At 38.5% G+C, this 24,874-nt stretch overlaps 1 protein-coding gene across 2 annotated transcripts in view; it reads left to right on the top strand.

Moving 5' to 3' along the window:
* Positions 1-24,874, top strand: part of TMLHE (trimethyllysine hydroxylase, epsilon) — a 59,506-nt gene that overhangs the window by 27,944 nt on the left and 6,688 nt on the right. The window contains exons 3-5 of one of the 2 annotated variants that reach the window (XM_065915621.1): positions 2,167-2,343; positions 13,227-13,506; positions 15,907-16,026. In XM_065915621.1, coding sequence (XP_065771693.1) covers positions 2,167-2,343; positions 13,227-13,506; positions 15,907-16,026 — 577 coding nt within the window. The remainder of the gene's footprint in view (positions 1-2,166; positions 2,344-13,226; positions 13,507-15,906; positions 16,027-24,874) is intronic. The other variant, XM_065915622.1, reaches the window with a different exon arrangement.

The raw sequence follows: 24,874 nt of genomic DNA, 5'->3' as shown, positions 1-24,874 counted from the left end.
CCTTGTACATACCTCCTTGCATGTGACAGTTTCCATAAGGTAAGTACTGAGAGGTGAATTTCTGAGTTAGGAAAGTAATATACATATTTTTTTTAATTATTTTCATAGAAACTTCCAAATTGCCATTCAGTGTGTCATCACCAATTTATATTTACATTACCAATGTTTGAGAGCATGCATTTCCCCACATCATTTGAAAACACATGTTTTAATAGAACTTTAAAAAAATTGTTACTCTGATGAATAAAAAATGATATCTTAATACCCATTTCTCTGATTACTCCTAAATTAGAGGAGTGCATGCATTTACTGTTCACTGCTGGTGACTTTCCTATTGATATCCTTCAGTTGTTTTTCTACTGTGTTTCTAACCTAATGATCATAAGGATTTATTCAATATACTGGGTATTAATCCTTTTATGTTGAAATCTTTTTCTTGTTGTATTTTAACTTGTTTACACTTTGCAAAACAAGTTTTTTATCTTTACATACACAGATTATCTTTTATGCTTTATGTGTCATATTAAAATACTTTTCCTTCTTCAAATTTGTCAATATATAATAGTTTTATGTTTTATATTTTACTTTATCAGTAATTTACTGTTGAAGCTGATGTGAATGTAGAATCATTTTTTCTTTTTTTATTTTCCTTTTTTTTGTTTTTGTTTTTATTTTTTTATTCTTTATTTTTTCCAGTTTTTTTCCATTTATTTTTATTAGTTGGAGGATAATTACTTTACAATATTGTAGTGGTTTTTGCCATACATTGACATGAATCAGCCATGGATTTACATGTGTTCCCCAACCTGATCCCCCCTCCTACCTCCCTCCCCATCTCATCCCTCTGGATCTTCCCAGTGTACCAGCCCTGAGCACTTGTCTCATGCATCCAACCTGGGCTGGCGATCTGTTTCACACTTGACAATATACATGTTTCAATGCTATTCTCTCAGATCATACCACTCTCGCCTTCTCCCACAGAGTCCAAAAGTCTGTTCTATACATTTTTTCAAATTTTCGTTTTTCTAAAACTAATTATTGAAAAATCTATCATTTAACCAGTATTGCAAATGCCACCTTTAACATATACCATATTTCTATATACACTTAGGTCTATTTTGAGATTATTCTGTTCCCTTGATTTCTTAGTCCATTCTGCATGAATATCATACTTTTTAAATGACTGTAGCTTTATAATGTATTTTTATACCTAGTAAGACTTCCCTTCCAAACCTTTCTTTTTCTTTGTCAAAATTATTACTTTCTTAATTCTGAATATGAATCTTGGAATTAGCCTGTCCAGTACATGAAAATTTTCATGGGGATTTGGGTTGGAAGTACATGGAGTTTTGTGCATTAATTTATGGAAGTATTTCTGTCTTTTCATTTTTGAATCTGCCCAATTGTGAGCATATTTTTCCATTCACATTTCCTTCAAGTCCTTCAGAATTTCTCCATAGTTATCTTCCACATTGTCATTCATTCCAAGACACTTTATAGTTTTTATTCCTGTTATAAATTTGAACTCATTTTTATTTATCCTGTCTAAATGAATAATCTGATGTATAAGAAAGTGTTTGATATTTTTTGGTAACTTTTTCTTTTGATACATCTTCAAGCTAACAGGAAAGTTGCAAGAATAGTACAAGAACCTCCTTTATATCCTCTATCCATGTCTGTTTTCTTTTTATATACATGAATGACTTCATTTTCCAAATTTAGAACTCTGATCTGTTTTGAGTTTATCTTGGAAACCTGGTGACAATATGAGATATGGACTCAATTTTATAGTTTTCCAAATGATTATCAGTTGTCCAAACACCATTTACTTAAAAAGTCATATTTTCCACAGTGATTATATGTACCAGTTTCTACTAACCAAATTTCCATGTGCATTCATGTGTAATTTTGGATTTTTTATACTCTTCTGTTGTTTTGTCTGCCTGTTCCTATACCAACATCACACTATTTTAATTGTTCCATGCTATATTTTAATATCTAGTAAGGGGCCAGTGTCCCTTGCATTGCTCTTGCTCATTTGTTGGTAGAAGACTTTTTGAAGGGAGTTTTGAGTCCAGACTTTTTCGTTTTCCTAAATATTTTATTTATTTTTATAGAATAAATAACATAATAAATGCTAATAAAAGAATGTAATCTTTTCCCTAGAACTGCAATATGCTAACAGTGTGATGCGCTTTGATTATGTCTGGCTTCGAGACCACTGCCGCTCAGCCACTTGCTACAACTCTAAGACTCACCAGCGCAGCCTAGACACTGCCAGCGTGGATTTATGTATCCAGCCAAAGGCCATTCATCTGGACAAGGCCACACTCTTTTTCACTTGTGAGTGGACAGGAGACCTGGTCTTCTTTTGGTACTTTTTGTTAAACAAATCATCCACATAATGAAAAACTATTCAGTAATAAAAAAAAGAATGAAAGATTGATATGCATGATAACTTGGGGAAAGCACAAAGGAATTACAGTGAAGGAAAAATGTAACTGCATGATTCCATTTATGTAACATTCATGAAATAACAGAATTATAGAGACAGTGAACAGATTAGCAGTTGCCAGGACAAGAGGAGGAATGCTGTGGCTTTAAAGAGGTAACATGAAGGAGTCTTCTGGTAATGGCACACTTGAGTATTTTGACTATAGTAGTGGTTACATAAAGCTGCACATGTAATAACACTGCATAAAGCGCACACACACACACACAGAAATAATTATATATATATTTATATTTTATATATATTTTTTTATATATGTGTATATTATATATTATATATATATATTTATATATATATGTATATAGCTCGTGAAATCTGAATGAGCTCTATGGATTGTATCAATACCACTTTCTTGGTTTTGATATTGTACTGTGGTTGTACAAGATGTTAAACATTGGAGAAGGCTCAGGGAAGGGAGCATGAGACCTCTTTTATATATTTCTTTGTGACTTTCTGTGAATCTATATTTCAAAATAACAAAAAAGCATTGGAAGAAGAAATATTTATTTGACTACATTTTACTACTGATTTGTCTACAATGAAAAGAAAACATTACCATATATAGCACTTAATTTTTCCAGCAAGTATACTGGAAGATGATGCTGTTAAAGCGCTGCACTCAATATGCCAGCAAATTTGGAAAACTCAGCAGTAGCCACAGGACTGGAAAAGGTCAGTTTTCATTTCAATCCCAAAGAAAGGGAATGCCTAAGGATGTTCAAACTACTGCACGATTGCACTCATCTCACACACTAGCAAAGTAATGCTCAAAATTATCCAAGCCAGGCTTCAACAGTATGTCAACTATGAACTTCCAGATTTTCAAGCTGGTTTTAGAAAAGGCAGACAACCAGAGATCAAATTGCCAACATCTGTTGGGTAATCAAAAAAGTAAGAGAGTTGCAAAAAACATCAACTTCTGCTTCATTGACTGTGCCAAAGCCTTTGACTGTGTGGATCACCACAAACTGTCAAAAATTCTTCAAGAGATGGGAATAGTAGACCATGTGACCTGCCTCCTAAGAAATCTGTATGCAGGTCAAGAAGCAACAGTTAGAACTGGACATGGAACAACAGACTGGTTCCAAATAGGAAAGGGGTATGTCAAGGCTGTATATTGTCACCCTGCTTATTTAACTTATATGCAGGGTATGTCATGAGAAACGCTGGGCTGGATGAAGCACAAGCTGGAATCAAGATTGCTGGGAGAGATATCAATAACCTCAGATATGCAGATAACACCACCCTTATGGAAGAAAGCAAAGAAGAACTAAAGAGCCACTTGATGAAAGTGAAAGAGGAGAGTGAAAAAGTTGGCTTAAAACTAAACATTCAGAAAACCAAGATCATGGCATCTGGTTCCATCACTTCATGACAAATAGATGGGGAAACAATGGAAACTGTGAGAGACTTTATTTTCAGGGGCTCCAAAATCACTGCAGATAGTGACTGCAGCCATGAAATTAAAAGACGCTTGCTTCTTGGAAGAAAAGCTATGACCAACCTAGACATCATATTAAAAAGCAGAGACATTACTTTGCCAACAAAGGTTCATCTAGGGGGGCGGGCCTAAGATGGCAGAGGAATAGGACGGGAAGACCACTTTCTCCCCCACAAATTCATGAAAAGAACATTTTTTTTCCCCAGTGGGTTTTGTCATACATTGATATGAATCAGCCATAGAGTTACACGCATTCCCCATCCCGATCCCCCCTCCCACCTCCCTCCCCACCCGATTCCCCTGGGTTCTCCCAGCCCACCAGGCCCAACCACTTGACTCATGCATCCCACCTGGGCTGGTGATCTGTTTCACCATAGATAATATACATGCTGTTCTTTCGAAACATCCCACCCTCACCTTCTCCCACAGAGTTCAAAAGTCTGTTCTGTACTTCTGTGTCTCTTGAAAAGAACATTTGAATGCTGAGCAAATTCCACAAAACAACTTCTGAATGCTGGCAGAGGACATCAGGCACCCAGAAAGGCAACCCATTGTCTTCGAAAGGAGGTAGGGCAAAATATAAAAGATAAAAAAAGAGACAAAAGAGATAGGGACAGAAATCCATCCTGGGAAGGGAGTCTTAAAAAAGAGAGGTTTCCAAACACCAGGAAACACTCTCACCGGCGGGTCAGTGGCAAGTCTTGAAATCTCAGGGCAACATAACTGGGAGGAAAAATAAATAAATAAATAATTTGAACCCACAGATTACATGCCTAATGGCAACTCCCAGCAGAGAAGCAGCCCAGACACTCGCATCTGACACTAGCAAGCAGAGGCTGGACAGGGAGGCGCGGGCTGCATTGCTTAGGGTAAGGACCTGGCCTGAATGCCCCAAGGGCAATCTGAGGAAGCTAACTTGAGATAGCAACCCAGACTGTGGGATAGCTATCCCGGAAAAGTCCTAACCTAAGACACTGCCAGGCCCGCTCACAGAACAAAGAACTGAGCAGAACTAGCTGGCTGCGAACTGGCCCATTCCCCGCCGGAGACAGGCAGGCGGGGGAGAGCCAGAGCCAGATGGGGACAGTCACCACCCCCAGAGAGACATCCTCTACCAAACTGCAAGCAGGCTTCATTGCTAACCAAGACTTCTTGGGATTCTGGACGGTTGACATCTGCCAAGAGGGTCACAGCCAGAGATCAGCTCCTCAGAGGAGACACAAAGCACACCTGAGAAGGCACGCCCGTTGTACACCCAGAAAACCAAGCGACTGGGACGGGGGAGGGGATAAGATGCACCCTCCAACTGCGGGTGACTGTGCTCACCAAGCACCTGGTCGCCTGTGCTGCTCGGACCTGGGAAGGGCACAAAACGCACACCCAAAGGACTCTGCGCCTTTGTGGAGTACCTGAGAACCTGAACCTGAGGGGCTTAGACCTGGGAAGTGCACACAACCCAGGGCCCACTTTAGACAGTTCCCCTGCAGAGCAACCTGGAACCTCAGCAGTATAGACTGGAAAGCACACACGCTGTGAGCAGGAGCAAACCCAGTGCAGCGGAGACCCTGCGAGCGTTCCCCACACATGCCAGTGATATTTGTTTGCTGTGTTCCTCCCTCCCTACAGCACGACTCAACAAGTGAGACTAAATAAGTGACCACCTTCATCCCCTCGAGTCAGGGCAGAAATTAGACACTGAAGAGACCAGCAAACAGAAGAAGCTAAAATAAACAGAGGGAACCACTTTGGAAGTGACAGGTGCAAAAGATTAAAACCCTGTAGTTAGCACCGACTACATTGGAAGAGGCCTATAGATCTTGAGAAGTAGAAGCTGGATCAAGGAAATATCTGAAAATGAATTGACCCCACACAGTCCACAACAGCTCCAGAGAAATTCCTAGATATATTTTTACTATTATCATTTTTTAATTTTTTTTATTTTTAAGTCCGCTATTACTCCTTTAATGTTCATATTTATAACTTACTATTACCTTGCCCAAAAAACACCTTATTTTTAAAGCAAACTTCATATATATATTTTATAATTTTTGTGACTTTGTTTCATTTTTTTAATGTTATATTTTTGAGAATCTCTACTCTAGATTTTTAATCTTTGCTTTTTTGGTATTTGTTATCAATTTTGTACCTTTAAGAACCCAATCTTCAGTACCCATTTTTGCTTGGGAGTGAGATTACTGGCCTGATTGCTCTCTCCCCCTTTTGACTCTCCTTTTTCTCCACCAGGTCACCTCTATCTCCTCCTTCACCCTTCTCTTCTCTGCCCAACTCTGTGAATCTCTTTGTGTGTTCCGGGCTGTGCAGAACACTTAGGGAACTGATTACTGGCTGGATCTGTCTCTCTCCTTTTGATTCCCCCTTTTATCCTCCTGGCCACCTCTGTCTCCTTTCTCCCTCTTCTCTTCTCTGTGTAACTCCGTGAACATCTCTGAGGGATCCAGACTGTGGAGAGCACATAGGGAAGTGATTACTGGCTAGCTTGCTCTCTCCCCTTTTGATTCCCCCTCTTCTCCTCCTGGTCATGTCTATCTCCCTCCTCCCTCTTCTCTTCTCCATGCTATTCTGTGTACCTCTCTGGGTGTCCCTCATTGTGGAGAAACTTTTCATTTTTATTGTCAATGCTGTATAGATTGAGAAGTCTCTTGAGGCTACTGTAAGAATAAGACTGAAAACCAGAGGCAGGAGGCTTAAGTCCAGAACATGAGAACACCAGAGAACTCTTGACTCCAGGGAACATTAATCAATAAGAGCTCATCAAAAGCCTCCATACCTACACTGAAACCAAGCATCACCCAAGGGCCAACAAGTTCCAGAGCAAAACATACCATGCAAATTCTCCAGCAACACAGGAACATAGCCCTGAGCTTCAATATACAGTCTGCCCAAAGTCACACCAAATCCACTGACATCTCAAAACTCACTACTGAACACTTAATTGCACTCCAGAGAGAAGAATTCCAGCTCCACCCACCAGAACACCGACACAAGCTTCCCTAACCTGGAAAACTTGACAAGCCACCCATCCAACCCCATGCACAGTGAGGAACCTCCACAACAAAGAGGAACCACAAACTGACAGAATACGGAAAGGCCACCCCAAATACAGCAATACAAACAAGATGAAAAGGCAGAGAAATACTCAGCAGCTAAAGGAACAGGATAAATGCCGACCAAACAAAACAAAAGAGGAAGCAATAGGGAATCTACCTGATAAAGAATTCCGAATAATGATAGTGAAAATGATCCAAAATCTTGAAAACAAAATGGAGTTACACTTAAATAGCCTGGAGACAAGGACTGAGAAGTTGCAGTAATAAAATTGAAGGATATAAAATTAACACACAGAAATCCCTTGCATTACTATAGACTAACAATGAGAAAACAGAAAGAGAAATTAAGGAAACAATTCCATTCACAATTGCAACGAAAATAATTAAATACTTCGGAATCAGTCATTTCAGTTCAGTTCAGTCACTCAGTCGTGTCCGACCCTATGAATCACAGCACGCCAGGCCTCCATGTCCATCACCAACTCCTGGAGTTCACTCAAACTCATGTTCACTGAGTCGGTGATGCATCCAGGCATCTCATCCTCTGTCGTCCCCTTCTCCTCCTGCCTCCAATCCCTCACAGCATCAGGGTCTTTTCCAATGAGTCAGTTCTCCACATCCGGTGGCCAAAATATTGGAGTTTCAGCTTCAGCATCAGTCCTTTCAATGAACACCCAGGACTGATCTCCTTCAGGATGGACTGGCTGGATCTCCTTGCAGTCCAAGGGACTCTCAGGAGTCTTCTTCAACACCACAGTTCAAAAGCATCAATTTTTCAGCACTCAGCTTTCTTCATATTTCAACTCTCACATCCCGACATGACCACTGGAAAAACCATATCCTTGACTAGATGGACCTTTGTTGGCAAAGTAATGTCTCTGTTTTTTAATATGCTATCTAGGTTGGTCAAAACTTTGCTTCCAAGGAGTAAGCGTCTTTTAATTTCTTGGCAGCAATGACCATCTGCAGTGATTTTGGAGCACCAAAAAATAAAGTCTGACACTGTTTCCCCATCTATTTCCCATGAAGTGATGGGACCAGATGCCATGATCTTAGTTTTCTGAATGTTGAACTTTAAGCCAACTTTTTCACTCTCCTCTTTCACTTTCATCAAGAGGCTTTTTAGTTCCTCTTCACTTTCTGCCATAAGGGTGCTGTCATCTGCATATCTGAGGTTATTGATATTTCTCCCAGCAATCTTGATTCCAGCTTGTACTTCTTCCAGCCCAGCATTTCTCATGATGTACTATGCATATAAGTTAAATAAACAGGGTGACAATATACAGCCCCGACGTACTCCTTTTCCTATTTGGAACCAGTCTGTTATCCCATGTCCAGTTCTAACTGTTGCTTCCTAACCTGCATATAGGTTTCTCAAGAGGCAGGTCAGGGTCAGGGGGTCTGGTATTCCCATCTCTTTCAGAATTTTCCACAGTTTATTGTGATCCACACTATCAAAGGCTTTGGCATAGTCAATAAGGCAGAAATAGATGTTTTTCTGGAACTCTCTTGCTTTTTCGATGATCCAGCGGATGTAGGAAATTTGATCTCTGGTTCCTCTGCCTTTTCTAAAACCAGCTTGAACATCTGGAAGTTCGTGGTTCATGTATTGCTGAAGTCTGGCTTGGAAAATTTTGAGCATTACTGTACTGGCATGTGAGATACTCAGGAATATATCTACGTAAAGAAACAAAAGACCTATATATAGAAAACTATAAAACACCACTGAAAGAAATCCAAGAGGACACAAATAGATGGAGAAATATACCATGTTCATGGATCAGAAGAATCAATATAGTGAAAATGAGTATACTACCCAAAGCAATCTATAGATTCAATGCAACCCCTATCAAGCTACCAATGCTATTTTTCAGAGATCTAGAACAAATAATTTCACAATTTGTATGGAAATACAAAAACCTCGAATAGCCAAAGCAATCTTGAGAAAGAAGAATGGAACTGGAGGAATCAACCTGCCTGATTTCAGGCTCTACTACAAAGCTACAGTCATCAAGACAGTATGGTACTGGTGCAAAGACAGAAGTATAGATCAGTGGAACAAAATAGAAAGCCCAGAGACAAATCCACACACCTATGGACACCTTATCTTTGACAAAGGAGGCAAGAATATACAATGGACAAAAGACAGTCTCTTTAACAAGTGGTGCTGGGAAAACTGGTCAACCACTTGTAAAAGAATGAAACTAGAACACTTTCTAACACCATACACAAAAATAAACTCAAAATGGATTAAAGATCTAAACGTAAGACCAGAAACTATAAAACTCCTAGAGGAAAACATAGGCGAAACACTTTCTGACATAAATCACAGCAGGATCCTCTATGACCCATCCCCCAGAATATTGGAAATAAAAGCAAAAATAAACAAATGGGACCTAATGAAACTTAAAAGCTTTTGCACAACGAAGGAAGCTATAAGCAAGGTGAAAAGACAGCCTTCAGAATGGGAGAAAACAATAGCAGACGAAGCAACTGACAAAGAATTAATCTCAAAAATATACAAGCAACTCCTGCAGCTCAATTTCAGAAAAATAAACGACCCAATCAAAAAATGGGCCAAAGAACTAAACAGACATTTCTCCAAAGAAGGCATCCAGATGGCTAAAAAAACACATGCAAAGATGCTCAACATCACTCATTGTCAGAGAAATGCAAATCAAAAGCACAATGAAGTACCATCTAATGCCAGTCAGAATGGCTGCTATCCAAAAGTCTACAAACAATAAATGCTGGAGAGGGTGTGGAGAAAAGGGAACCCTCTTACACTGTTGGTGGGAATGCAAACCAGTACAGCCACTATGGAGAACAGTGTGGAGATTCCTTAAAAAACTGGAAATAGACCTGCCATATGACCCAGCAATCCCACTCCTGGGCATACACACAGAGGAAACCAGAATTGAAAGAGACACGTGTACCCCAGTGTTCATCACAGCACTGTTTATAATAGCCAGGACATGGAAGCAACCTAGATGTCCATCAGCAGACGAATGGATAAGAAAGCCGTGGTACATATACACAATGGAATATTACTCAGCCATTTAAAAGAAGACATGTGAATCAGTTCTAATGAGGTGGATGAAATTGAGGCCTGTTATACAAAGTGAAGTAACCCAGAAAGAAAAACACCAATACAGTATGAAAGTGAAAGTGAAGTCACTCAGTCGTGTCCGACTCTTTGCGACCCCATGGACTAATGTACCCCACCAGTCTCCTCCATCCATGGGATTGTCCAGGCAAGAATACTGGAATGGGTTGCCATTTCCTTCTCCAGGGGATCTTCCCTACCCAGGGATCGAACCCGGGTCTCCCACATTTCAGTCAGACGCTTTAACTTCTGAGCCACCAGGGAAGCCAATACAGTATACTAACGCATATATATGGAATTTAGAAAGATGGTAACGATAACCCTATATGCGAGATAACAAAAGAGACACAGATGTATAGAACACTCTTTTGGATCTCTGGGAGAGGGTGAGGGTGGGATGATTTGGGAGAATGGCATTGAAACATGTATATTATCATATGTGAAAAGAATCGCCAGTCCAGGTTCAATGTGTGAGACGGTACACTGGGATAACAGAGGGATGGGATGGGGAGGGAGGTGGAAGGGGGGTTCAAGATGGGGAACACATGTACACCCGTGGTGTATTCATGTCAATGTATGGCAAAAACCACTACAATATTGTAAAATAATTAGCCTCCAAATAAAATAAATAAATTTATATTTTTTTAAAAAAATGGTTCATCTATTCAAAGCTATGTTTTTTTCCAGTAGTCATGTATGAATGTGAGAGTTGGACTATAAAGAAAGCTGAGCACCGAAGAATTGATGCTTTTGAACTGTGGTGTTGGAGAAGACTCTTGAGAGTCCCTTGGATTGCAAGGGGATCCAAGCAGTCAATCCTAAAGGAAATCAATCCTGAATATTCATTGGAAGGATTGATGCTGAAGCTGAAACTCCAATACTTTGGCCACCCTGATGCAAAGAACCAACTCAGTGGGAAAGACCTTGATGCTGGGAAAGATTGAGGGCAGGAGGAGAAGGGGACAACAGAGGATGAGATGGTTGGATGGCATCACCGACTCAATGGACATGAGTTTGTGTAAGCTCCAGTAATTGGTGATGGACAGGGAAGCCTGGCATGCTGCAGTCCATGAGGTTGCAAAGAGTCGGACATGACTGAGCAACTGAACAGAACTGATACTAGAAGAGAACACCTAGAAACTTGTGCATGGTTTTTTCTGGACTCGGCCCTATGCACCTTTTCCCCTTGTTGATTTCAATCTCTATTCTTTAACTGAAATAAACCTTTACTGGACTATTACAGCTTTTTTAAAAAAGAAAGAAAGCATACCATAGAAATTTTTTTTTTTAAAGCTGACTTTGCAAAATATTTGTAGAGTATATGATTAAATATGTGTGTGTGTGTGTGTATAGTTCTATTACCAATTTGTAAGAAAAGCACCAGTGTTCCAAAGAAAAATGTGAGAAAGAAGTGAACAATCATTAAACAAGTCAGGAAACATTCTGTAAAGGGCCAGACAGTAAAGATTTTAATCTATGTTGAGTACACTGTCTCTGTCACAACGATTCAGTTCTTTGGTAGTAGGGTAGAAACAGCTATAGAAAATACATACTACAAAGCAGATGTTACAAAAACAATTCTGGGCAGGTTTGGCTACTAGCTCAGTTTGGTAACCCTTGCATGTAAAAAATATAGACGTCTAACAAATGTTCTTCTTCACCTTAAATAACTTAAATTTATTATAATAAGAGGAGTTTTATTTACCAAATTAGAAAAAAAATATGTTTAAAAAGTAAGAATACTCAATTTTGATGAGCACACATATATGCATATATTGTTGGAGGGGATGAAAATCGGTAGACTTTCTAGAAAGTAATCTGGTTATAGGTATCAAGACTCTTAAAAGTTTGTGTCTTTGGACTTAACAATTCTACCTTCTGTGTGTCTATTTTAAGAAAATTATCAGAAAAATGGACAAGGATGATCACTATTAATTAATAGGGAGACTTATCAGAAATACAACTACATGCCCCGGGAGAACAGACTGGTTAGGTAAATCTTGGTAGTCCATATTCTGAAAATTATAGGAATTAATTTTTTGAAGTCTTAATTTTTTAATGAAAAAAAATTATTCTTAAAATTTAAGTGACAAAGGCAGGGTGCAAACTGATACATACATACATATATATATATATATATATATATATATATATATATATATATATATAATGTTTTCACAATATGTTATGTAAAGTAAAAGTATGCATACAGAAAACTAGAAGGAATGATTGCAAGCTGTGAATAGTGGTGTCATCTAGATAATCGAGTAAGTATATCTGACCTTTTCATTTCCTTATACTTTTTTATGCTTTCCAAATTCTTTATGATACTTTTACTATAATAGTGTAGAAATTTGAAAGACAGAAACAGAGACAGAGAGGTAGAAAGAAAAGGAGAGAGAAAATGTCAGGATAGCCTTTCACTCCTCTTGCTGTATCCTTTGCTTACTCCTTTGCTTATCCTGAATATTTTCTAAAACATTTTCGGAGGTGCTTTTTGACTTTTTGTGGAGCAGTGGACAAAGTTATCATGTTGTATTGATATCATATCATTAGACCAAACTGCCCTAATTCATTTATAAGAGGGAGATGGAGGCCCATTACTATGTAGCTATAGTTTCATAAACTTATTTTCCTGCTGAGAAGATTTATTTGTTCATTCATTCACTTATTAATTTATACTACTCAACTGAGAAATATTTCTGTCTCAGGAACATTCCAGGCATTCATTTGAATTTGGTTTCATAAACAATACAGATGTGCATGTGTGCTAAGTCACTTCAGTCATGTCTGACTCTTTGCGACCCCATGGACTGTAGCCCACCAGGCTCCTCTGTCCATGGGATTCTCCAGGCAAGAATACTGGAGTGGGTTGCTGTGCTCTCCTCTAGGGGATCTTCCCGACCCAGGAATCGAACCTGCATCTCTTATGTCTCCTGCATTGGCAGGCAGTTTCTTTACCACTAGTGCTACCTGGGAAACCCCATAAACAATACCAGACTGAGTAATTGGTTGCTGAAAATAATACTCTTAACCAGTAAATTATTGGCAGTATATATAATTATTATTTTTAATACCTTTTATTTTTTTCCTAAAAAGGGCCAGATGGTCACGTGACTAGATATGATTTGGATTGGCTGGTGAAAAACAGCTATGAAGGGCAGAAACAAAAGTTCATCCAACCTAGAATCTTATGGAATGCTGAAATCTACCACCAAGCCCAAGTTCCAGCTGTAGATTTCCAGACCTTCTTAGAAACCAAGGAGGGACTGAAGAACTTTCTGCAGAACTTTCTACTCTATGGAATTGCTTTTGTAGAAAATGTCCCTCCTACTCAGGAACACACAGAGAAGCTGGCAAAAAGGATCAGCTTGATCAGGTGAGTCATTAGTTTTCTGATGTGCAGAAGTTAATTTCCAGAGCATGAACATCAGTAAAATAATGTGACAGGTATGATCACCCTTGTTTTTCCAGAATATTCTGTGGCCTGAATAAGGAGATTGCCATTTATAGTGCTTTATTTGAAGCCCAAATTTCTAATCTCTAAAGACACTTACATGTTAAATATGATGACTTCAAAGTTGTTGTCCTTTTTCAAGCCCAGTGACAAAGTAAGAATTATTCATTATACACTAGAAAGAGCACTAACTTTGAGTAAAGATAGCCAGACTGTAGTCTGAGTTCTACCATCAAGCAGTTGGGTAAACACACACTCCTACCCACAATCCCTGTCCCTGTCACCTCTATTTTCCCATCTGATCAGTAAAAGGATTGAATAAGATGGTATCTAAAGATATCTACTTTTGACCTGTTATTCCTAAGGCTTAATTCAGACACTGGTGGTTAATAATACTGCCCTATACTGTACAGCCAAAGCCTTTGACTGTGTGGATCACAATAAACTGTGGAAAATCTGAAAGAGATGGGAATACCAGACCACCTGACCTGCCTCTTGAGAAACCTATATGCAGGTCAGGAAGCAACAGTTAGAACTGGACATGGAATAATAGACTGGTTCCAAATAGGAAAAGGAGTACGTCAGGGCTGTATATTGTCACCCTGCTTATTTAACTTATATGCAGAGTATATCATGAGAAATGCTGGGCTGGAAGAAGCACAAGCTGGAATCAAGATTGCTGATGGAATCAAGATTGCTTCTGGAATCAAGATACAGATGACAGCACCCTTATGGCAGAAAGTGAAGAGGAACTGAAAAGCCTCTTAATGAAAGTGAAAGAGGAGAGTGAAAAAGTTGACTTAAAGCTCAAATTCAGAAAACTAAGATCATGGCATCTGGTCCCATCATTTTATGGGAAATAGATGGGGAAACAGTGTCAGACTTTATTTTTTGGTGCTCCAAAATCACTGCAGATGATCATTGTAGCCATGAAATTAAAAGGTGCTTACTCCTTGGAAGGAAAGTTATGACCAACCTAGATAACATATTAAAAAGCAGAGACATTACTTTGCCAACAAAGATCTGTCTAGTCAAGGCTATGGTTTTTCCAGTGGTCATGCATGGATGTGAGAGTTGGAATATAAAGAAAGTTGAGAGCCGAAAAATCGATGCTTTTGAACTGTGGTGTTGGAGAAGCCTCTTGAGAGTCCCTTGGACTGCAAGGAGATCCAGCCAGTCCATCCTAAAGGAGATCAGTCCTGAGTGTCCATTGGAAAGACTGATGCTGAAGCTGAAACTCCAATACTTTGGCCACCTGATGTGAAGAGTTGAATCATTGGAAAAGACCCTGATGCTGTGAGGGATTGGGGGCAGGAGGAGAAGGGGACGACAGAGGATGAGATGGCTGGATGGCATCACCGACTCAATGGACATGAGTTTGAGTAAACTCAGGGAGTTGGTGATGGATGGGGGCCTGGTGTGCTGCATTTCATAGTGTCGCAGAGTCGAACACGACTGAGTGAGCTGAACTGAACTGATACTGTACAGCATTTAAGCAGCATATTCACATCAATGATTTTAATTGGTTAGTATAGTAGTCCTGATAAGTGTATATTTTGTCTCCTGTTCTAATGATGAGGCACTTGAGGATCAGATGTATTGAGTGGCTTGACCAGAATTGCTCTTCTAGTAAGGAGTAGAACTGGAATTCAAGAAAGCTCAGGTTTTCTGATCTTAAGTACAAAGTTCTTTCCATTGAATTTCTAGGTAGTGTATAGGTTTATCTTCTGTAGTATTAAATGTTATGTAAACTGACTTTGTCATAGTTGGTACTTTCCTTTTACTTCATAAGAACCAGATATAGTTCATTGTGTAGCAGATGGTATGCTGGATCATTTGCTCATGATGTATGTATCTCAAGGAGAAATATATAGTAACAGTGATACAGCAAGTCTCACTAAATACTTGCTAATATAAATTATTCTTTTCTCTTTTTTTATTCTTCCATGTCTAAAAGGTGGGTGAAAAACAGCTACCCAAAAACATCTTTTTCTATGTGAGGAAGGTGAGTGCAGGACAGAAATGTGAACCTGAAAGCTGTTCAAAGCAGACACATAAACAGAGTGAGATGGTTCCCTGTTTTCTGACTACATTATCCTTCCACTTATTCCCCCCAGCTTCCTAGAATATTACTCAGTGGTGGGATCGTTAAGACAGGTGATGAGTTCAACTATTTTCTTTACTTTATAGTTGGATATCTGGAGCCAAAAGATAAAAGTTCTATTTTTATTTGTCAATAAAGAAAGTTTTGGAAAGAGTTTTGAGCGACAAGAATGAAATTTTCAAATAGCTAAAAAGGCCTTCCTATGCTACATTTGACAGAGAAACCATCTATGGGAGGATGTGGTTTTTCACTTCAGACTTCTCCAGGGGTGACACTGCATACACCAAGCTAGCTCTGGATCGGCACACTGATACCACCTATTTTCAAGAGCCCTGTGGGTAGGTGGATTAGAATTTTCCAAAGTGAGATCATTACATGTGATGGGTCTTGAATACTTTCTTAATCATTTTCTGTTTTATTTGAACCAAGATCATATCTGCTGCTGCTTATTTACATAACTATCTCTTTTCTAATAGAAATATGATGATTTTTAAAGATTCATAGGAATAAAAATGTTTGAAGTGATTGAAAATCTACCTTACTACATGAATGGATCTTAATTTTGTTTAATTTACATTTTTATCAAAGTGATTACAAATAATTTACCAAAAATGTATTTATTAACCATTGGTTTGGGAATTTGTACAGTTTTTCTTATTTAGTTATTATATTGCAAGTTCAGTTCAGTTCAGTCACTCAGTCGTGTCTCATGCTTTGTGATCCCATGGAGTGCAGCATGCCAGGCCTCCCTATCGATCACCAACTCCCAGAGTTTACTCAAACTCATGTCCATTGAGTCTGTGATGCCATCCAAATATCTCATCCTCTGTCATCACCTTCTCCTCCCACCTTCAATCTTTCCCAGCATCAGGGTCTTTTCAAATGAGTCAGCTCTTCACATCAGGTGGCCAAAGTATTGGAGTTTCAGCTTCAGCATCAGTCCTTCAAATGAATATACAGGACTAATTTCATTCAGGATAGACTGGTTGGATCTCCTTGCAATTGTAGGATCTCCTTGCAATTATATTGCCAAGGGGTCAGTATTCTAAACACAGCTGCTTTATCTATGGTATTAAGAGGAATTTGAATCCAATTTAAAACAAGTTGGAGGGAAAATGTGAATGAAAAATAACCTTTTTTAAATAAATTTATTCATTTTAAGTGGAGGCTAATTACTTTACAATATTGTAGTGGTTTTGCCATACATTGACATGAATCCGCCACGTGTGCACATGTGTTCCCCATCCTGAACTCCTCTCCCACCTCCCTCCCCATCCCATCCTGCTGGGTCATCCCAGTACACCAGCCCTGAGCACCCTGTCCCATGCATCAAACCTGGACTGGCGATTCATTTCACATATGATAATATACATGTTTCAATGCCATTCTCCCAAATCATCCCACCCTCACCCTCTCCCACAGAGTCCAAAAGACTATTCTATACATCTGTGTCTCTTTTGCTGTCTTGCATATAGGGTTATAGTTACCATCTTTCTAAATTCCATTTATATGCGTTAGTATGCTGTATTGATGTTTTTCTTTCTGACTTACTTCACTCTATATAATAGGCTCCAGTTTCACCCACCTCATTAGAACTGATTCACATGTCTTCTTTTAAATGGCTGAGTAATATTCCATTGTGTATATGTACCACGGCTTTCTTATCCATTCGTCTGCTGATGGACATCTAGGTTGCTTCCATGTCCTGGCTATTATAAACAGTGCTGTGATGAACACTGGGTTATACGTGTCTCTTTCAATTCTGGTTTCCTCTGTGTGTATGCCCAGGAGTGGGATTGCTGGGTCATATGGCAGGTCTATTTCCAGTTTTTTAAGGAATCTCCACACTGTTCTCCATAGTGGCTGTACTGGTTTGCATTCCCACCAACAGTGTAAGAGGGTTCCCTTTTCTCCACACCCTCTCCAGCATTTATTGTTTGTAGACTTTTGGATAGCAGCCATTCTGACTGGCATTAGATGGTACTTCATTGTGCTTTTGATTTGCATTTCTCTGACAATGAGTGATGTTGAGCATCTTTGCATGTGTTTTTTTAGCCATCTGGATGCCTTCTTTGGAGAAATGTCTGTTTAGTTCTTTGGCCCATTTTTTGATTGGGTCGTTTATTTTTCTGAAATTGAGCTGCAGGAGTTGCTTGTATATTTTTGAGATTAATTCTTTGTCAGTTGCTTCGTCTGCTATTGTTTTCTCCCATTCTGAAGGCTGTCTTTTCACCTTGCTTATAGCTTCCTTCGTTGTGCAAAAGCTTTTAAGTTTCATTAGGTCCCATTTGTTTATTTTTGCTTTTATTTCCAATATTCTGGGGGATGGGTCATAGAGGATCCTGCTGTGATTTATGTCAGAAAGTGTTTCGCCTATGTTTTCCTCTAGGAGTTTTATAGTTTCTGGTCTTACGTTTAGATCTTTAATCCATTTTGAGTTTATTTTTGTGTATGGTGTTAGAAAGTGTTCTAGTTTCATTCTTTTACAAGTGGTTGACCAGTTTTCCCAGCACCACTTGTTAAAGAGACTGTCTTTTGTCCATTGTATATTCTTGCCTCCTTTGTCAAAGATAAGGTGTCCATAGGTGTGTGGATTTGTCTCTGGGCTTTCTATTTTGTTCCACTGATCTATACTTCTGTCTTTGCACCAGTACCATACTGTCTTGATGACTGTAGCTTTGTAGTAGAGCCTGAAATCAGGCAGGTTGATTCCTCCAGTTCCATTCTTCTTTCTCAAGATTGCTTTGGCTATTCGAGGTTTTTGTATTTCCATACAAATTGTGAAATTATTTGTTCTAGATCTCTGAAAAATAGCATTGGTAGCTTGATAGGGGTTGCATTGAATCTATAGATTGCTTTGGGTAGTATACTCATTTTCACTATATTGATTCTTCTGATCCATGAACATGGTATATTTCTCCATCTATTTGTGTCCTCTTGGATTTCTTTCAGTGGTGTTTTATAGTTTTCTATATATAGGTCTTTTGTTTCTTTACGTAGATATATTCCTATGTATTTTATTCTTTTCATTGCAATGGTGAATGTAATTGTTTCTTAATTTCTCTTTCTGTTTTCTCATTGTTAGTGTATAGGAATGCAAGGGACTTCTGTGTGTTAATTTTATATCCTGCAACTTTACTATATTCATCGATTAGCTTTAGTAATTTTCTGGTGTAATCTTCAGGGTTTTCTATGTAGAGGATCATGTCATCTGCAAACAGTGAGAGTTCTTCTTCTTCTTTTCCTATCTGGATTCCTTTTATTTCTTTCTCTGCTCTGATTGCTGTGGCCAAAACTTCCAAAACTATGTTGAATAGTAGGGGTGAGAGTGGGCACCCTTGTCTTGTTCCTGACTTTAGGGGAAATCCTTTCAATTTTTCACCATTGAGGATAATGTTTGCTGTGGGTTTGTCATATATAGCTTTTATTATGTTGAGGTATGTTTCTTCTATTCCTGCTTTCTGGAGGGTTTTTATCATAAATGCATGCTGAATTTTGTCAAAGGCTTTCTCTGCATCTATTGAGATAATCATATGGTTTTTATCTTTCAGTTTGTTAATGTGGTGTATTACATTGATTGATTTGCAGATATTGAAGAAACTTTGCATCCCTAGGGTAAAGCCCACTTGGTCATGATGTATAATCTTTTTAATATGTTGTTGGATTCTCTTTGCTAGAATTTTGTTAAGGATTTTTGCATCTATGTGCATCAGTGATATTGTCCTGTAGTTCTCTTTTTTTGTGGTGTCTTTGTCTGGTTTTGGTATTAGGGTGATTGTGGCCTCACAGAATGAGTTTGGAAGTTTACCTTCATCTGCAATTTTCTGGAAGAGTTTGAGTAGGATAAGTGTTAGCCCTTCTCTAAAATTTTGGTAGAATTCAGCTGTGAATCCATCTGGTCCTGGGCTTTTGTTTGCTGGAAGGTTTTTGATTACAGTTTCGATTTCCTTGCTTGCGATGGGTCTGTTAAGATTTTCTATTTCTTCCTGGTTCAGTTTTGGAAAATTGTACTTTTCTAAGAATTTGCCCATTTCTTCCAAGTTGTCCATTTTATTTTCATATAGTTGCTGATAGTAATCTCTAATGATCCTTTGTATTTCTGTGTTGTCTTTTGTGATCTCTCCATTTTCATTTCTAATTTTGTTGATTTGATTTTTCTCCCTTTGTTCCTTGGTGAGCCTGGCTATTGGTTTGGCGATTTTATTTATCTTCTCAAAGGACCAACTTTTGGCTTTGTTGACTTTTGCTGTGGTCTCTTTTGCCTCTTTTACATTTATTTCTGCCCTAATTTTTAAGATTTCTTTCCTTCTGCTAACCCTGGGGTTATTTATTTCTTCCTTTCCTAGTTGCTTTATGTGTAGAGTTAGGTTATTTATTTGACTTTTTTCTTATTTCTTGAGGTAAGCCTGTATTGCTATGAACCTTCCCCTTAGCACTGCTTTTACAGCATCCCATAGGTTTGGGGTTGTTGTGTTTTCATTTTCATTCATTTCTCTGCAGATTTTGATTTCTTTTTTGATTTCTTCTGTGATTTGTTGGTTATTCAGCAGCGTATTGTTCAGCCTCCATATGTTGGAATTTTTAATAATTTTTCTCCTGTAAATGACATCTAATCTTACTGCATTGTGGTCAGAAAAGATGCTTGTAATGATTTCAATTTTTTTGAATTTACAAGGCTAGATTTCTGGCCCAGGATGCCATCTATCCTGGAGAAGGTTCCGTGTGCACTTGAGAAAAAGTGAAATTCATTGTTTGTGGTGAAATGTCCTATAGATATCAATTAGGTCAAACTGGTCTATTGTATCATTTAAAGCTTGTGTGTCCTTGTTAATTTTCTGTTTAGTTGATCTATCCATAGGTGTAAGTGGGGTATTAAAATCTCCCACTATTATTGTTAATTTCCCCTTTCATACATGTTAGCATTTGTCTTACATATTGCAGTGCTCCTATGTTGGGTGCATATATATTTATAATTGTTATATCTTCTTGGATTGATCCTTTGATCATTATGTAGTGTCCTTCTTTGTCTCTTTTCACGGCCTTTATTTTACAGTCTATTTTATCTGATATGAGTTTTGCTACTCCTGCTTTCTTTTGGTCTCTATTTGCGTGGAATGTCTTTTTCCAGCCCTTCACTTTCAGTCTGTATGTGTCCCTTGTTTTGAGGTGGGTCTCTTGTAAACAACATATGTATGGGTCTTGTTTTTGTGTCCATTCAGTCAGTCATTGTTTTTTGTTTGGGGCATTCAACCCATTTACATTTAAGGTAATTATTGATAAGTATGATCCCATTGCCATTTACTTGGTTGTTTGGGGTTTGAATTTAAACATCCTTTCTGTGTTTCCTGTCTAGAGAAGATCCTTTAGCATTTGTTGGAGAGCTGCTTTGGTGGTGCTGATTTCTCTCAGCTTTTGCTTGTTTGTAAAGCTTTTCATTAATCCTTCATATTTGAATGAGATCCTTGCTGGGTACAGTAATCTGGGTTGTAGGTTTCTCTCTTTCATCACTTTAAGTATGTCCTGCCATTCCCTTCTGGCCTGAAGAGTTTCTGTTGAAAGATCAGCTGTTATCCTTATGGGAATCCCCTTATGTGTTATTTGTTGTTTTTCCCTTGCTGCTTTTAATATTTGTTCTTTGTGTTTGATCTTAGTTAATGTGATTAATATGTGTCTTGGGGTGTTTTGCCTTGGGTTTATTCTGTTTGGGACTCTCTGTGTTTCTTGGACCTGGGTGACTAGTTCCTTCCCCATTTTAGGGAAGTTTTCAACTATTATCTCCTCAAGTATTTTCTCATGGTCTTTCTTTTTGTCTTCTTCTTCTGGAACTCCTATGATTCGAATGTTGGGGCATTTAACATTGTCCCAGAGGTCTCTGAGGTTGTCCTTATTTCTTTTAATTCTTTTTCCTTTTTTCCCCTCTGCTTCATTTATTTCTACCATTCTATCTTCTACCTCACTTATCCTATCTTCTGCCTCCATTATTCTACTGTTGGTTCCCTCAAGAGTGTTTTTGATCTCATTTGTTGCATTATTCATTATATGTTGACTCTTTTTTATTTCTTCTATGTCAAAAAATAACCTTCTTGTGTGGACTCAGTAGCTATTGAGCCAAAGATAATATACGCCATCTTTTTTTCCAGCTTTATTGATATATAATTGATGTATAACATTGTGTAAATATGAGTTGTACAATGTGTTGATTTGATACAGTTATGCACTATGACATGATCACCACTAGTAGCTAACAGAGACTAGATCTTTCTCATCACAGAAAAGAAATGGTAATTACTTGATATGATAGATACCATACCTAACTTTCCTACCATTTGCCACTTATTAGAGGTACCTCTATGGCTATTTTGTTGCTGCTGTTTCTGTTGTTTGTTGATCTTCTACATATAGATAATGAACCCGAGGCACAAATATATTAGTAAAACATGTGTAAGTATGAATTCATAAGGGCATTCCAGGTGGCACTAGTGGTAAAGAATACACCTACCAATGTAGGAGACATAAGAGTGGTGAGTTCAATCCCTGGGTTGGGAAGATGCCCTGGGGGAGAGCATGGAAACCCACTCCAGCATTCTTGCCTGGAAAACCCCATGGACAGAGAAGCCTGGTGGGCTACAGTCCATGGTGTTGCACAGAGTCAGACATGACTGAAGTGACTTAGCACACGTGCACTCATGAATTCATAAAGACAATATGAGAGGATGATAATATCCAGTTAATTGTAGTTACTCCGATTTCCTTTGAGTATTGAAACCTAAGAATGTTTGCTTCATAAAAGGAAGAATAAAACATCTTTTAGATGTCTGGCTCAATGTTATTGATATACAAAACCTCCCACAGCTCTGCATTCTCATTATCTGGGATACAGAAAGAAGAATATGAGGAAATGAGATGAGAAACAGTTGGACAGGAATTGAGGTTCAAATACTGACTAGCTGTTTTCTCCCTTACCACTACTGTAGATACCCAGTTGGCTGTGCATTTAATTTAACCCTTTCTAGTCAATGGGGAGAGCCAAGTACATCAGCAGTGCAGTGAGAGTGGTTGAGTTCAGGCTATGGCATCAACCAGACCTGGATTTACATCCCAGCTGGAACATACATTAGCTTTGTGATCTTGGAAAAGAACCTCTCGGTGCCTTAGTTTTTTCATCTGTGGAATGGGACTAGTAATAAAACCTGCCCATTAGTATTGCTTAGGGATTAAGTTGGACTTCCAGGTGGCCCTAGTGGTAAAGGACTCACCTGCCAATGCCGGAGACGTAAGAGCCATGGGTTCGATCCCTGGGTTGGAAAGATCCCCTGGAGGAAGGAATGGCAATCCACTCCAGTATTCTTGCCTGGAGAATCCCATAGATAGGGAAGCCTGGCAGGCTACAGCCCATGGGGTCGCAAAGAGTCAGACACCACTGAAGCGACTTAGCACACACACAGGGATTAAGTTACATGATGTATTTAAAGCACTTGGATACTTCCTGGAACGTATGAAGCATTCAATAAATGCTAGTTATTGTTCTTATCATTTTAGCCATTGTCATCATCATCATGATCGTTTTATGCCTTATGCTTTCTAAAATTACCTTTGCCCAGGATTTCATTCTTTCCAACCTCCTCGGGGATTTCTCATGCCTATCAACTTCTCAGTTCTTAAATCTCTAGTTTTATACACTTCTTTGACTCTGTCTTCCTCTGCTTACAGCCCCGCCTTATTCCTCACCCTCACAGTCAGGCTTATTAAAATAATTATCTACATTCAGTATCTTTTCATTCTCATTTCTTATTCACTCTTCAAACCTGTAGTCAGCTAGTTTATCCAACCACGTCTCAATTAAAATTACTCTCTCCAAAGTCACCAGCAAGCAACTTATTTCAATCACCAGTATGTACCTTAAAGTCTTTATCTTATTTGAATCCTGGGGCCATTAACCTCTACCTCTTCTTGAATAGCCTTTCTTTTCTAGTTTTCCTTCTACATCTATAGTCAGTTTTCCTCAGTCTCCTATGCTGTCTTATTTTCTTTTGTCTGTGTCATAAATATTATTGTTCCTCAAGATTTTCTCCTCCTTCTTTTCTTGCTTGAAATTATCTCTCCAAATGACTTCTATGCTCTTGGCTTTAGCCATCACCTACAGACAGCTACACACAGGACTTCCCTGGTGGCTCAGACAGTAAAACATTTGCCTACAATGCGGGAGACCAGGGTTCAATCCCTGGGTCAGGAAGATCTCCTGGAGAAGGAAATGGCAACTCACTCCAGTATTCTTGCCTGGAAAATCCCATGGATGGAGGAACCTGGTGGGCTACAGTCCATGGGGTCACAAAGAGTTGAACACGACTGAGCAACTTCACTTCACTTCACAGACAGCTACAAAATCTACCTCTCTTCTAAGATAAACATCTTCAAATGGCTATTAAATAATCCTAACCTAGAAATTTTGCAGAAAGTTTAACATAGCCAGGACTGACCTTCCTCATTTTAATTGTATTTACCCTACTTTCTCCTTGATTTTATTCCTCCTACCTTTATTTATGTTTATCACTTATTTTACTTCATTGTTTACTTTTCCTTATTTTTGCTTTTTTTCCTTAATTACTATTGATTTTATTTTTCCCTTGTTAATTTGAAATTATTACTTTAGGTTTCCAGTCCATTAATAATTGATTTGCTTTTTCCTATTAATTTTTCAGTCACATGTAAATTAATTATTTCAAAATGTCCCTAAACTGAACGCCTTCCTCAACCCTTCACAGCCCCTTATTACCATCCAGTTATGCATCTGCCTCATTCTCTTGGCAAATGGGCATTATTACTTGTCAAGTTGCCCAGGGGAAAAACCTACAGTCATTCTAGATTTTTGCCTATTCTTCATCCTCCACATCTAATCATTTATTTCTTAGATGTGTCCTCTTTTCTATAAGCTCAAGTTCTCAGTATTTTTCTCTCCAGTTTCAGTTATCCACGTTGTTTTTCATGTTTTTGTCATCTTGCTTCTCACCAGTTAATCTCGCACCTTAGTTTATTAATTTTTTTTTTTTTGTCTTTTGTTTGGATTTTTTTTATCTTTTCCTTTATTTTTATTAGTTGGAGGCTAATTACTTTACAATATTGTAGTGGTTTTTGCCATACATTGACATGAATTGCATCTTAGTTTAAAATCCTGTGATTCTCTGTGCT

The sequence above is a fragment of the Muntiacus reevesi genome, chromosome X (assembly GCF_963930625.1).
Source record: "Muntiacus reevesi chromosome X, mMunRee1.1, whole genome shotgun sequence".
In the NCBI taxonomy this organism is placed as follows: Eukaryota; Metazoa; Chordata; class Mammalia; order Artiodactyla; family Cervidae; genus Muntiacus; species Muntiacus reevesi.
Note: the sequence above shows the minus strand (reverse complement) of the source record. Positions and strands in the feature narration are given on the sequence as shown.